Source organism: Eumetopias jubatus, unplaced genomic scaffold, assembly GCF_037043125.1.
Source record: "Eumetopias jubatus isolate StellerSeaLion01/CBP00866 unplaced genomic scaffold, mEumJub1_p1.0 scaffold_11, whole genome shotgun sequence".
Classification (NCBI taxonomy): domain Eukaryota; kingdom Metazoa; phylum Chordata; class Mammalia; order Carnivora; family Otariidae; genus Eumetopias; species Eumetopias jubatus.
Genome location: NW_028274817.1, coordinates 52,931,340 through 52,947,816, shown reverse-complemented (window position 1 = coordinate 52,947,816; position 16,477 = coordinate 52,931,340). Strand labels below are relative to the sequence as shown.

Here is a 16,477-nt window from a genome sequence, read left to right as displayed (position 1 = left end):
CAGAATTTAGCTATAGAAATTTCTCTTTTTATACTAAATAAGGCCAAATGAAAGAAAGAAAAACAGTATCATGTAATATAAAAGGAAATATTTATTTAAAAAATTAGGTAAGTCAGAATTGTACATGAGGTGTATAAAATACTTTATTTTATATCCATACCACAATATCTTAAGTATGCAAAAGTCTTAAATGTGTATATTCTTTGTTCCCAAGGTCTAAGATTTTGAAAATTTCTACAGTACTATATGATAGATAGTGAAAAATTAAGCTCATGTGTTTATTTTGTCTTATATTAAAGGCATTTTGTAACCATTCCTTTTGCTTCTCTAACAGAATGGAGCCTGCTTGATATACCAGCAGGTGAAGAACCAAAGGAGGGTTTATCTTTATTCTTCTTAGCATTGAGAGTCTGCTCTTGGAACCATCAGGCACCATGGGGAAGCGAGATAATCGAGTGGCCTATATGAATCCTATAGCAATGGCCAGATGGAGGGGCTCAACTCAATCTACAGGCCCAACAATACAAGATTATCTGAATCGACCAAGGCCCACCTGGGAAGAAGTGAAGAAACAATTAGAAAATAAAAAGAAAGGCTCCAAGGCATTAGCTGAATTTGAAGAAAAAATGAATGAGAATTGGAAAAAAGAATTAGAAAAAAGTAGAGAAAAATTATTGAGTGGAAATGAGAACTCTTCTAAAAAAAAAGAAAAAAAGAAAAAGAAAAAGAAGAAATCTTGTCGGTCTTCATCTTCTTCTTCATCAAGCTCTGATTCTTCAAGCAGTTCAGATTCTGAGAATGAGGAAAAGAAACAAGGAAAAAAGAGAAAGAAAAAGAAGAACCATTCATACAAATCATCAGAAAGCTCTACATATGAATCTGAATCAGAGAGCAAGGAATCTGTGAAAAAGAAAAAGAAGTCAACGGATGAAACAGAGAAAGAAAAGTATATTAGAAGTCTCAGCAAAAAAAGAAAGAAGACTTATCCTGAAGATAAACCCTCATCATCAGAGTACTCATCAGAATCAGAATATGAAGAGGAAGTGCAAGCAAAAAAGAAGAGAAGACATGAAGAGCGAGAAAAAGCAACAGAAAAAGCAAAGAAGAAGAAGAAGAAACAGCACAAGAAACATAGTAAGAAGAAGAAAAAGAAGTCAGGTTCGAGTCACAAGTCAGGATAACAAGAAAAAAATTAAGATTTTCCTATTTAAAAAAGCAAGGATTTAAGGAAATTTCAACTGTGAATGTTAGGGCATATTTACCAAAATGCATGAATTTCCTTGTGTTTGTAGAATATTCCTGGACTGAGTGCCAGTCATATGCCACTGTGCCAGAAAGGGCCATAATCATTGCCTGCAGCATAAATATATAATTTTGTTTGTGTGTTTTCCCTTCCAGGGTTAATTCTTCTGAGATCTAAAACCCTGTTGCTCATACTAGTGGTTAAAACATTTGGATTTTGAATTAAAATGTTTTAGATAATAATTTTCACCCCCCAAATGTATCTAATTTGGATATATCTTTAAAATATAATCAGAAATATCTAGACAACTATAGTTGACATTTTTGAAGCATGGACTTAATGATATCTCAGAATCCTTACTTTTGAAGATTAGTTTATTTTACTTCTTAATAAACTTTAGTTTACATGGGGAAAGGGCTTGTGGGGGAAAAAAGAGTTTGCTATCACTTTGGCTAGCTGAATAGTGTGCCTTTGATCTTTACACATCCTATTTTTGCCAGTGCAGTGGCCATTCTTTTCTTATTTAGTGAAATTCTGGAATGTTATATGCTGCTTCAAGTGAATAAGAGGACAGAAAGTATAAGCCCCTAGTTCTATGAAATTTACCTCCACTTTAGCAGTACTGAATAATATTTAGCATTAGAGTGTTACATTATTTGAATTAACTTTGATACCCTTTGGAGGGGAATCATTTTAAATAAACCCTGGTATTTTTTGATTAATAAAGATTCTGAAATATTTTGCATGTTTTATACTATTATTTTTTGATTATCCAGGGATATTCTATATAAGCAGTAATCCTTTTTATATGATTTATGCTTAGGATACAAGTTTGTAATTTCTTAATCTTACTATATTTCATTACTAGGTTTAATTGCACACTTGACAAAATATTTAGCATGTAAAAAGAAGGTTTTTAAAAAAATATTTAATGCCTTCATATTGAAGCTTGTTTACTCTAAGCAAGTTAAGTGCCAGACCTCTAGTACGCTATGTGTCTTGTTACATAAAACTACTGCCAAAATCTTAGTAAGTATGCTGTTTAAAAGTTCAGTGTGTTAAGCATTAGTATTGAATTAAAATAGGAATTCAGTTTAGGACATAATGACATCATTGATCTTTCTGTGTCATATTTTACTAAGATTTGGTGACTTGTGTTTGTTTACCACTAATGCTGGAATGAGCTGGGAATTATTTTTATTTTACATATTGATATATCAGAGTAATACAAATCATCAATTGATGTCTCAAAAAGAATCACCTGTTACAGAGGATGTGCTAATTTTAATGTCATATTTACAAAGTATTTTGGCATGATGAGAGAAACAATAGCTATTTTTTAATAACTGATTTCATATCAGTTCCCTTGAATCACAGGTAAAGTTATTATAAAGATAGAAAACATCAAGCAAATAAATATTGACTCCCCAAATTTTTGCAGTTGAAATACCAGAATCTCTCAGAAAGCCTCTTGGAACATTATAAATGTAATGTCATGTTAGATCACCTTAAAGCTTCATAACTTTAGTTGTTTGCTAAAAAACAAACAAACAAAAAACCCAAAAACAAAAAACTATATATGCTGATAAAGTATATATTTAAGGGATATTTTATAACCATATAGAGTTTTCCAAAATTGTTTTTCATTAAAATACAAGAAAAGCTTATATTATTTGTAGAATATGGCAAAAACATTAACAGCTTACCAAATGTCTGTGTGCTCCCATTCACTTCCTAGCCCCTTGTAGATAGGCAATGCCATTTGACTACTTCTAGCAGAGGGATTGCAAAAATTGTAAACAGAAATGAGGTGTCATTTCAATACTGGAGCAGCAAAATATCCTGCATGACCTTCCAGCTCTCTCAATGTACTCCAAATGGTGTACCTACAAGATAGAGGCAGCCTGTATCTCTAAGTCACTGTTTATAAGGAAGCCCTGGAAAGCTGATGGACTTGCAGGGAAACTTTTGGGAGTAAGAAATAAACTGTTATATGTTAAGCCACTGAGATTTTGTGTCTTTTTTATTGCCACAGCATCACCTAACCTAATTTGATACCATAGCATTCTAGAATGTCTATTTTGTTATTTACATCAAATAATTCATGTATCTTCTATCACATCTTTCTTTAGATTATTTCAGAGGTGATCATTTGTGCCATAGTAGAAGGAAATGTTATTTTGTTTGCATTGGTTTTTATGTAATGACTGAGGAAGAGGATGGTCTAGCATAACATTTTATGCTTGTCAGCAGTGCTGTCCGGAAAGTAAAACAATTTTATTATTTCTCTGATTATAGCCAAAATAATATTCCAGCAAAGGGTTCAGGAAGGAACTTTTAAAAGCACTCTTGGGGACTTGATAAGGAAGAGGAATGATTTTTTTTTTTTTAGATATAAGTATAGATGCTATGGTAAAGTGATATGGAAATATGTAGAGGACAATAGATTAAATAGATTTAGGTGAACATTTAATATGTAGCCTCCAGATTGAAAACAAAATAATTTATCCCTTATGTGAAAAGCACTGAAGATGTTATTAGTGACTTGCCTATATGATTCATAAAAAAGTTTAAAATAGAACTACCCTATGATCCAGCAATGGCTCTACTACATATTTACTCAAAGGATACAAAAATACTAATTCAGAGGAACATATGCACTCAAATGTTTATAGCAGCATTATCTGTAGTAACTAAATTATGGAAATAGCCCAAGTGTCCATCAATTGATGAATGGATAAAGAAGATGTGGGGTGTGTGTGTGTGTGTGTGTGTGTGTATACATATTATATATAATTATTCCATATATATATATATATACATATATATATAATGGAACATTATTCAGCCACAAAAAAGAATGAAATCTTGCCATTTGCAATGACATGGATGGAGCTAGAGAGTACTATGCTAAGTGAAATAAGTCGGTCAGAGAAAGACACCCATATGACTTCACTCATATGTGGAATTTGAGAAACAAAACAAATGAGCAAAGGGGAAAAAAAGCAAACCAAGAAGCAGCCTCTTAATTACAGAGAACAAACTGATGGCTACCAGAAGGGAGGTGGGTTGGGGGATGGTTAAATAGGTGAAGGGGATTAAGGAGTACACTTTTGATGAGCCCAGGGTGATGTATGGAAGTTTTAAATTACTATATTTTATACCTGAAACTAATAAAAAACTTTATGTTAACTAACCGGATTTGGATTTAAAATAAAAACTTTAAAAAAGGGAATAGCTTAAGCCATAATATTCAACTAACTTTGACTATGGGAAGAGAAATAGTGGGAAAATCAACAAGAAAGTAGATAGGAGAGGGGAAAAATCAATACAATCTAGTAATGTAATCGCGAGCACAAAAAGAAGAATTTTAAAGATCTCAGGCTGAAGACAAGGGATCAGATTGGACTTAAGAAGAATGAATAAAATGTGGGTATCTGGTTTTGTATCTTGTAATAGTTTCCTTTGCTTATTATAACTATCTGAGGAGAAAGTTGCACCTTTGAAAGTTGCACATTGTAACTCTGTAGTCATTTTCTGTTTGATCATATTTATTTTACAAAAAAAATGTGATATAGGTTTGTAGCTACCTTATAAGTCATGAAAATTGTAGTCTGACATTCAAAATTACCTATGTATTTTAGAACTTGACTGACTTTCCTAATCTCTCCCGAGCTGCAAACAGGATGTGTTCTTCAAATGGTTCAATCATTTTTACTTGATTCTTTCATAACACCTTAATTTATCTTGTATTATATAATTTATGTACTTATGGACTCTAGTTTAGAGCACTTTTGGCTAAGCACGACATTGAGATTCTCACTCTTCCATTTCTTGATACATGACCCATAGTTCACATGTTTGTGCCTCAATTTCCTTAGATACAAAGTCAGAAAAATAATAGTGTATATCTCTAGGATTGTTATGAGAATAAGACATCATAACGTTTAAAGCATTTAACACAATTCCTGGCATATGGTAAATGCTTAGTGAATATTATTTCTCCTTTTCCCTCCTCCTCCTGCCATCATCATCGTCATCATCACCATCATCACTATAGTTATTATTACTATATCATCAACCCCCTACTGTGCTGTAATCTCCTTAAAGGTAGATTGTTTCATCGTTTATCTCTTGCAATGATGGTATGCAGTGTATTGCATATGACAGATGCCTCATGACTTTCATTGAATTGAGTTAATTGGTCAGGCCCTGGGAGATTGGAGAATGTGAGTGAATGCAATGCAACACTGTGTACACTTGACCTTGAACAACCTAGGAGTTGGCACCAACCACTGTGCAGTCAAAAATTTGTGTATAACTTTTGACTTTTGACTCCCCCAAAACTTAACTACTAATAACCTACTGTTGACCAGAAGCCTTACTGATAACATGAATAGTCGATTAACATATATATATATATTTTTTACCTTATATGTATTTTATTTTTTTTAAGATTGTATTTATTTACTTGACAGAGAGAGACAGCCAGAGAGGGAACACAAGCATGGGGAGCGGGAGAGGGAGAAGCAGGCTTCCCGCTGAGAAGAAAGCCCGATGGGGGGCTCAATCCCTGGACCCTGGGATCATGACCCAAGCTGAAGGCAGATGATTATGACTGAGCCACCCAGGCGCCCCACCTTATATGTATTTTATACTGTATTCTTACAATAAAGTAAGATAAGATGTTACTAAGAAAAGCATAAGGAAGAGGAAATACAGTACTGCACTGTATTTATCAAAGTCTGTGTAAGCAGACCTGCACAGTTCAAACCCATGCTGTGCAAGGGTCAACTGTTTCACTTTTTAATCAGTTTTATTGAGATAAAATTCACATACCATATGATTCAACTTCTTAAAGTATACAACTCAATATTTTTAGTATACTCACTGATATATGTAACCATAACTACAATAAATGTTAAGACATTTTAATTACCTCAAAAAGAAATTCCATATCCTGTCCTCTGTACTACCACCAACCTCTTTATCCTACCCTGCCCTAAGCAACTACTGACATACATTCTGTCTCTATAGATTATCCTGTTCTAGAAATATCATACAAATGGAAGTATACAATATATGGTTTTTGTGACTGGTTTCATTGTTGTAACAGTATTTTCAAGGTTCATCCATTTTGTGGCATGTATCAAGAACATTTATAGCAAGATAAAATGAAAGAAAATCTAGTACACCCTACCAAGTATCTGCTAGAACCAGAGAAACACCACATTGATATGCTCAGCATCATTAATATGACTTGCACTGCTTTAAAAATCCTGAATATACAGCAGACTATTTGAGGGATTATATTTGCTGGATGTAAAAATTTTCAAATAAGGATTTGTAAGAGGAAGCTGGATCAGTTTTTGTAATGGAGGCTGATAAAAATGATACAATACAAAGTATGATTTTGTGCTCAGAAACTTGGCAAGAACAGAACTGTTGTAAGGAGAGCTTGGATATGGTTAATATACCCTCCAGTAAGCTACTACTTTGGATGGTATAGTCAAGAATTCTACATGGTATTTTTCAGATGTCTTTTCCCAGAAGCTATTCACTAAAATTAAATGATTATCATTAGTAGTAATGTCGCCATTATAAATTATCTATTTGCTAGTTATTTTATTTATTTATTTATTTATTTATTTATTTATTTATTTATTTATTTATTTATTTTTAATGGCTTTTTAAATTTTATTATGTTATGTTAATCACCATACATTACTTCATTAGTTTTTGATATAGTGTTCCATGATTCATTGTTGGAGTATAACACCCAGTGCTCCTTTCAGTACATGCCCTCTTTAATACCCACCACCAGGCTAACCCATCCCCCCACCGCCCTCCCCTCTGGAAGAAGAAAAGAAAAAAGAAAAAGAAAAAGATTAAAAAACAAACAAACAAAAAACAGAATATGATCAAATATGATCAGGCTGGTGCATAGATCAGTACCACACATTAGCTTTTTTGTGTATTTTGGTCTGTTAGAAGAAAGTGCCTCCCAAAATTTTAAGGAAAGAAAAACTTATATATCTACAAAAATAAGGGTAAATATGATGAAGGGATGGAATATGACTGTACAGGTGAAAATTACTAAAGACTTTATAAAAGGAATTCATAAGAAGTTGGTTGAAAAGTGAAAGAAGAGAATTAAAAACAAAAAGGGAGAGAATGTGATCAGGCAGGAGACCAGAACAAAGCCATACACTAGAGATTTAGGGTATATTTTGGTCTGTTGGAAGAAACTGTATCCCAAAATTTTAAAGAGAGAACAACTTATATGTCTATATACCAAAAATAAGGGTAACTACTATGAAGGGATAGAATATGACTCTAAAAATGAAATAGACACATAAATGAAAAATAGAAAAGATTTTTTTAAAAAGGGATTGATAAGATGTTTGAAAAAGGGAAAAAGAAAAATTAAAAAAAAAGAAAAAATATTAACTTTGAAAGACTAAAGAATCATGGGGGAAAAACCCATGAATTCTATGTGCTGTATTCCCCTAGTCTGGCGTTCAGCCATTCTCATTGATCAGTAAACTTGGTCTTGGCTGGCTGTTCTTGCTGATCTTCTGGGGGAGGGGCCTGTTGCAGTGGTTCTCAAATATCTTTGTCAGAGGCGGAATTGCCCCGCCCTTGCCGGGGTCCAGGCTATGTAATCTGCTCAGGTTTGCTCTTGGGAGCTTTTGTTCTCTGCAAGTTTTCCGTACAGCTTTGGAGGACAAGAGTGAAAATGGCAGCCTCCCAATCTCCGCCCTGGAGGAGCCGAGAACTTGGGGCCCCAATCCTCAGTGCACCCCAAGAAAGAAGCAGCCAGTCACTCCCGTCTCCCTGGTGTCCGGCCACACTCCGTGCTCAGCCGGCCAGTGACCAAGCCTTTCTATCTCTGGCACACATCCCTGTTTGGAGTCTCCAAACCCAGAAGATTTCTGTGGTGCGCTCCCTCTCCACTCCTCCCGGGGAGAGGAAGGGGAGTCTCCCCAGATCTGCCGCTTGTTAGGTCCCTGCTAAAGAGCAGTGGCCTGACTGTGCTGTGGATCACGGTTTGGGGCAACCCCGAGCTGAGAGCCCACTCCTCGGCTCCGTCTCTGCAGCTGGCCTCCCTGCTCAGATACCTTGCAGCTCTGCCACACTCAGCCTCCCCCGGTCTTTCTTGCTAGTTATTTTTAGCAACTTGTTGCTCATGGGAAGAAAGTGAATCTCATTTTTCCTTGCATATGAGCTGGAATGAAGTTTATAAAATTACCTTAAACACTGCAAAATGATCACCCTCTCTCCTATCCTACTGAGAATTCAGAATGCTATAACTCTATGTAGTCTATTTACAAAATAGAAATAGAAATCAACTTATTAAGCATTAAAATAACCACTTGTATCACTTGAAATTGTTATAGTAAGTCATCAAATATTTACAGACTTCATTTTTCCAAAAAATCTTGATCAGATATTTTAGTAATAATATTATCTAAGAATAGCTAATGAAAATATGACTTTGTAAAAGCCAGGTTTTCCCCACACAAGGAGAAAATTCTGGATAATTTGAGTCTCTGCATTTGGTTTGTACATCCTGCTGAGTGATAGGCCCACAGACTATGAGGTTACTGTTCCCATCATTCAGACTATCCCCTGATAGTTTTAGACTTTTGTGGAATTGCATCCAAGAGCATGAAACAATAATGCTGACAAATCAAAAGAGCTTTTATTTACCTATTTATTTTTACTAAAGGAGTCAGAGTATGTAGTACTTTTACAAAAATCCTGTTTCACAGAAATAACTCTAAATGATATCTCTAAAACAGTTTTGTTTATATTAAAAATTAAAGGTTTTCTACCTGTTGCCATACCCTTTCCTTTGAGGATTTAAATACATAATGTGACCAACATCCCCACTTATTATCTGAAGCACTACCATAGGCAATTAAGTCTCACACCAGAAAAAAAGGAACTTTGTATGATCTCATCCCCAACTTCATGTCAGGGCTGTTGTTGCATATGTTTAAAATAAGCTTAGGGACAGGAAGATGGCAGTGAAGTAGGAGGAACCTAGGCTTACCTCGTCCCACAAATACAACTAGATAACTATGAAATCATCCTAAATATCCCAGAAATTGACCTGAAGACTACAGAACATATTGCACAACCAAAGAGAGAGAAGAGACATTATTGAAGAAGGTAGGAAGTGCAGAGACATGCTTTATATAGGGATAAAGGGATCCTGGCTACTGTGCAGGGGAGGGAGCCATGGTCACAGAGAAGGGTGAGAGAGAAAGAAAAAGAGAGGGAGAAAGAGAAGCACACAGGGGAATACACAAGAAGAATATTTCTCCATAGACATTGGCTAGAAAAACAAGAGAGGATGAATTTCGTGAGTGCTTACAACCATTGGAGCTTAAAGCCTGGAGTTTTAAGTCAGTGGGCTTGGCTGGGATAGTGCCTAGAGGACACTGTGCTGTTCTTGGAGAGAAGGCAGACAAAAATGGGGGCATACAGCATGGAAACAGCAAACAGAAGAGTGCCTGGGGCACACAGTGGGGGAGATTATTTGCTCTTGTCAGAGCCTATCATTGAGAAGCAGCTTTCATGGAGACACCTCTCCAGGAACAAAGGAGCTGGCCAGCACCATTTCTTTCCCCCACCCCTCAGCATAAACACAGAGTCACCTACAGAAAGTTGTGCAGCTTGGACACTGGCTGCCTAAATTGATTACTAATCTCCATACCCTGTGCTCTAGCAGAACTGCCCTTCTCAGTCAAGCTTGCCACAGTGCCAGTGTGGCAGGCTCCTCCCCCAGGAGACTAGCACAAACCCCTGCCCAAACCACATCTCCTGACCAGAGAATTTTGCAGGGCCTCAGTTCAGGTGGAGATGGTGATGGGTTTCATTTCACAAGCAGATCAAAACACACCTAGTTAAAGCTCACCACATTCAGGCTGGGAACCAAACACTGCCCACAGCAGACAAGAAGAGCTCCTACAGGACACTGGCCTGCAGGATAAAGCAGCTAGAATACAACAGCAGGGCACACACAGTCCACACCAGAGACACTCCCTGAAGCACGAAGCCCTGGGCAGTACATGACCTCTTATTTATAAGGCCATTACTTCCAGAAGCAGGAGACATAGGTGGCTTTTCTAACACAGAAGAAGGCAGACACTTAGACAAAATGCTGCAATGGAGATATTTATCCCAAATGAAAGAAGAAGATAAGGCCCCAGCCAGAGATCTAAGGGCAACAGATATAAGTAACGTGACTGATGGAGGATTAAAACAATGATTATAAAGATATTCACTGGACTTTGGAAAAGAATGGAAGACATCAGGGATAGCCTTACCACAGAGATTAAAAGAGTTAAAAAAGAATCAGAGCTGAAGAGTGCAATAAATGAGATTAGAAACACAACTGATGCAATGAACAGCAGATTGGAAGAACCAGATGAATGAATTAATGACCTAGAAGACAAAGAAATGGAAAGTAATGAATCTGAACAAGAGAGAAAAAATTGTGCAAAGCAAGAATAGACTTAGGGAACTTAGTGACTCCATCTAATGTTATAACATTCATATTATTAGGAGTACCAGAAGAAGAGAGGGAAAAGAGGACAGATAAATATTTGAAGAAATAATAGCTGAAAACTTACCTAATATAGGGAATGAAACACATCCAGTAGGCACAGAGAACTATCAAAATCAACAAAAGCTGGCCAACAACAATACATATTACAATTAAATTTGCAAAATTCAGTGATACAGAAAAAAAAAATCTTAAAAGCAATGAGACAAAAGAAGTCAGTATGTTACAAAGGAAAGCCCATATGGCTAGCAGGAGATTTCTCAACAGAAACATTGCAAGCCAGAAGGCAAGGACATGATATACTCAAAGTGCCAAATGGAAAAATATCTGCAGCCAAAAATACTCTGTCCAGCAAAGCTATCATTCAGAATAGCAGGAGAGACAATTTCCCAAGCACAAAACCTAAAGGAGATCATGCCACTAAATCAGCCCTGCAAGAAATATTAAATAGGACACTTTGAGTGGGAAGGAGAGACAAAAAATGATGGCATAATGGTAGGAAACACAAAAGCAGTAAGATGAAGATTTCTGTAAAAAATCAATCAAGGAACTCACTAAAAAAGATATAAAATATAATAACATATACCTAAAATGTGGGGAGGAGATATAAATGATCATCAACTTAACATAGACTGCTATATGCAGAAGAGATTATATACCTAAAGGAGCTAAAAAATAACAAGGAACAAAACTTGAACAGAAGGAAGGAAATAATATAGAAACCAAAAAGAAAAAAAAAAGAACATATCAATGAAACTAGGAGTTGGCTCTTAAAAAAAAAAATGATAAACCTCTAGCCAGACTTATCAAGAAAAAAAATGACTCAAATAAATAAAATCACAAATGAGAGAGGAGGAATAACAATCAAGAAAACAAAAATACAAACAATTGTAAGAGAATATTATGAAAATTATGTGCCAACAAATTGGACAACCTAGAAGAAAGTGATAAATTCCTAGAAATATATAAATGACCAACACTGAAACAGGAAGAAATAGAAAATCTGAACAGACCCATAACCAGCAAAGAAATTGAACCAGTGATCAAAAATCTCCCAACAAACAAAAGTCCAGGATCAGATGGCTGCACAGGCAAATTCTACCAAACATTTAAAGAAGAGTTAATACTTATTCTTCTCAAACTATTAAAAAAAAATTAGTAAAGGAAGGAAAACGTCCAAATCCATTCTATAAGGACAGCATTACCCCGATAGCAAAACCAGATAAAAACTCCACTAATAAAGAGAACTACAGGCCAATATCCCTGATGAACATGGATTCAAAAATTCTCAATAAAATGCTAGTAAACCAAATCCAACAATACATTTAAAACATCATTCATCATGATCAGGTAGGATTTATTCCTGGGTTGCAAGTGTGGTTAAATATTCACAAAACAATGTGATACATTACATTAATAAAGGATAAGAACTATGTGATCCTTTCAATAGGTGCAGAAAAAGAATTTGACAAAATACAGCATCCATTCATGAGAAAAACCCTCAACAAAGTACAGTAAGAGGGAGCATACCTCAATATAAGAAAGGACATATAGGAAAAACCCACAACTAATATCACCCTAAATGGGGAAAAAATGAAAGCTTTTCCTGCAAGGTCAGGAAAAAGACAGGGATGTCCACTCTCACTACTGTTATGTAACATAGTACTGGAAGCCATATGCTCAACAATCAGATACCTAAAATTAAAAAAATGGCATCCAAATTGGTGAGGAAGAAGTAAAACTTTCACTGTTTGCTGATGATCTAATACTATATATAGAAAACCTGAAAGACTCCACCAAAAAACTTCTAGAACTGATATATGAATTCAGTTAAGTCGCAGGACACAAAATCAATGTGCAGAAACCTGTTGCCTTTCTCCACATCAGTAATGAAACAGCAGAAAGAGAAATTAAGGAATCAATCTCATTTACTATTGCATCAAAACCCATAAGATACCTAGGAATAAACCTAACCAAATAAGTAAAATACCTGTACCCTGAATACTGTAAAACACTGATGAAAGATGAAAGAAATTGAAGAGGACACAAAGAAATGGAAAGACATTCCATGCTAATGCATCAGAACAAATATTGTTAAAATATCTATAATACCCAGAGCAATCTACACATCTAATGCAATCCCTGTCAAAATACCAATAACATTTTTCACAGAGCTTGAACAAACAATCCAAAAGTTTGTATGGAATTACAAAAGACCCTGAATAGCCAAAGCAACCATGAAAAAGCAAAGCAAGGCTGGGGGCATCACAATTCCAGATTTCAAGTTATATTACAAAGCTGTAGTGATCAAAACAGTATGGTACTGGTACAAAAATAGACACTAACTTAAGTATTTAGTTAACCAATATATCTCATTTTCTTTTTTTTTTTAAGATTTTATTTATTTATTCAACAGAGAGAGAAGGAACACAAGCAGGAGGAGTGGGAGAGGGAGAAGCAGGCTTCCCGCTGAGCAGGGAGCCCAATGCGGGGCTCAATCCCAGGACCCTAGCATCATGACCTGAGCTGAAGGCAGACTCTTAATGACTGAGCCACCCAGGCACCCCTACATCTCACTTTCAACCCATCTACTCCACATTTTAATCTCTATTCAATTAGTTTACCTATTTTTAAGATATATCCCATTTTCTCCTTATCTCAAATTTCACAGGATTAATTTATCTAGATCTTCAGATATAATCCACAAGAACATGTTTTCCTTTATTATAGCCTTTTCACTAGGATAAATATTTTACCAGTACAACAAACTTAGTAGAAAGTGAAGAACCATAGTTAAAACCCCATTATATCTATCACAAATTAACAGGAGGGAAACCAGGGAATAAAATTCATGACCTAGTATAACTCAAAATAATCTCAATATTTCGGTACACAAAACCAAGATAAGGGGCGCCTGGGTGGCTCAGTTGGTTAAGCGACTGCCTTCGGCTCAGGTCATGATCCTGGAGTCCCGGGATCGAGTCCCACATCGGGCTCCCTGCTCAGCAGGGAGTCTGCTTCTCCCTCTGACCCTCTTCCCTCTCATGCTCTCTCTCATTCTCTCTCTCTCAAATAAATAAATAAAATCTTTAAAAAAAAAACAAGATAAAAATAGAAGAATAAATATCAACCTAAATTTTGAAACTTTTAAAAAAGACATATTATAGGGGCGCCTGGGTGGCTCAGTCGTTAAGCGGCTGCCTTCGGCTCAAGTCATGATCCCAGGGTCCTGGGGTCAAGCCCCACATCGGGCTCCTGCTCCATGGGAAGTCTGCTTCTCCCTTGCCCACTCCCCCTGCTTGTGTTCCCTCTCTCACTGTGTCTCTCTCTGTCAAATAAATAAATAAAATCTTTAAAAAAAAGACATATTATGGCCATTAGTCATTGCTATTGCCTGATGGCCAAAATTTCTAGACTTAACTAAGAATCCAATATGAATGGCTTCTATAAGCCCAATAGTTCTTTGTAATATTGCATAAATCTTTAACAATCAAATTCTAAATATGAGTGCAATCAACTAACAGAACAAATTTGATTACCCCCAATATATGTCTATATATGCACATGACAACCTTAGAAACCTGCCTATAGATAACTGGCACATACCTACTCAGCCATAAATAATAGGCTACACTGCCTAGAAGATGTTATCAGAGATCTACTCGTTTAACAGATGTTACTCACAAATGAAAATAATTTTAAGGGTCTATTTACAAACCAGGGATAGTAACAATTAGCCACTTCTAGGCCTGAAGTGATTAGAACTATGAGTGTGAGAGTTGTGTAGAGAAAGCCACCTTGAGCTGAACATGGTCACAGTCAGCCTGAGTTGACATTTCAGGGAACAAATACCCTGATCTTACTTCCCTCCTTTCTTCTGATCTCCTATCCTGGTTCCTCATTAGCTGAACCCAACTGGAAATCAGAAGCCATGGGATCTCATCAATATAGCCCATATAAGTCAGCCTCCCGCAGCACAGAACCAGTTGAAGAAGAGTGGAGAGTAGAGCTGCAGGGGCCAATAAAAGATACCTTACTGCCCACGGCTTTTGCACCTCAGCATCCATGTTTGTCCTTCTGAGTGAAACTTTCATGTTTCCATCCTTGCAGGGTGATGTCATTTTGATTATACTCCACCTAAAATATTAGCCACTATTAACATTATTTGTTAAAATAGTGGTGGAGTTGGGGGGGGAGGGGAAAAAAAGAAATATAAAAAGCATAGCGTTACATTTTTCTCCTGTGTAACTATTCATTAAAAAAATTGTTAACTATGGCTGCCTTTTCTCTCTCATTCTGTACCGCCCTTACCCTCTGCCAACATCTAGATGGATGAGATTCTGTATCTGGTTCGGTGTAACAAACCTTTACTCCTGAAGGATCTGAGCCCTGTGGTTCTTCATTTATTGGTTTTTTGCAGTTTTCAGTTGATGAGGACAGTTAGGCAAGGGAGTAATAAGAGAGAGTGCCTCTTGTTACTCCCTTGCCAAACTGTGAAGCCCCTGGATTCTAAGCATAATCCTCGCAGTCCCATTTTATAACAACAACCCAAGTCCCCCCTAAAATTAGAATCAACTACCTAGTCCAATACAGCGATTTCCTTCTTTGCCTACTGGTTTAGTGGCATAAAGAGGTCAAAAAAGGCCATCAGGTAATGTTTATTTCCCATCCATCATACCCATGACCTTATTTCCTAGTGGGAGTATCCCTCCCTTGTACACTAGGATTTCCAAACCTACCATGCCTAAGATTATGGGACTGGATCTTCAAGCATATTATGAGCTGTAATAGCAGGAAGGTCCACTCCCACCCACAACCTAGTTCCTGGCTATGGGAGAAATTACACTATTTACTGGCCACTGATTTAAGGCATACATTGCACCCTGTAGGACAACATCCTAAACTTGCATATTGTTTTCTCTTATTTGTCATAACAAATGAATCTTCAGCAGATCACATTAGGCACATAATAAAACCATTGAATTCTGTGGATATAAACCCACTGCTATAAAATGTATTCCCTGATTAGAGATAATATCATGTAGGATACCATGGCAATTGATAAAGGCATACTATAAGTCCATGAACAGTGGTCCTGGCACAATCTTTCCAGGCAGAAAAAGGAAATCCATATCCAGAATATGTGTCTATACCATCAAGGACAAAGTGTTGCTTCCTCCATAAGAGGAGGGGCCCAATTGCATATTAGGAGGTCAACATTGGCCTCTGCCATAAGCAGGTTGGGCACTTAGAATTGGTGGTAGCCAAATCAGTTCTGGCAATGGAAAGACCATATTGTTGAACCCTTGCATTGAATCTATCCCTGTCACCACATATACTTTGAACATGAGCTTATTCAGTAAGCATCAGTGTGACTGGGGAGAAAGGCTGACTAACCAAAAGAACAGGTCATCCTGTCCATCTGATTCTTGAGACTCTCCCCTGACATGGATGCCCCCTGGTTGGTATTTGCATAAGCTATGAATGCCTTCATACTCTTAGCTCATTTGAAGAGGTCTATCCAAATACCCCCCCACCGACTTTCTTGTCACTGATTTCCCAATTCTGATCTTTCCAAATCCCTAACTAATCCATTAGCCTTTGCTCATAAGTTGATATAGATGCTTCAGGCCATCTCTTTTCCCACAGCTGTGCAA

The 16,477-nt window shown here is 36.5% G+C and overlaps 1 protein-coding gene across 1 annotated transcript; it reads left to right on the top strand.

Moving 5' to 3' along the window:
• Positions 1-434: 434 nt before the first annotated feature.
• Positions 435-1,181, top strand: FAM133A (family with sequence similarity 133 member A). Its single transcript, XM_028101401.1, has one exon. It carries the CDS (start codon positions 435-437, stop codon positions 1,179-1,181), a length of 747 nt encoding a protein of 248 aa, XP_027957202.1.
• Positions 1,182-16,477: the final 15,296 nt, after the last annotated feature.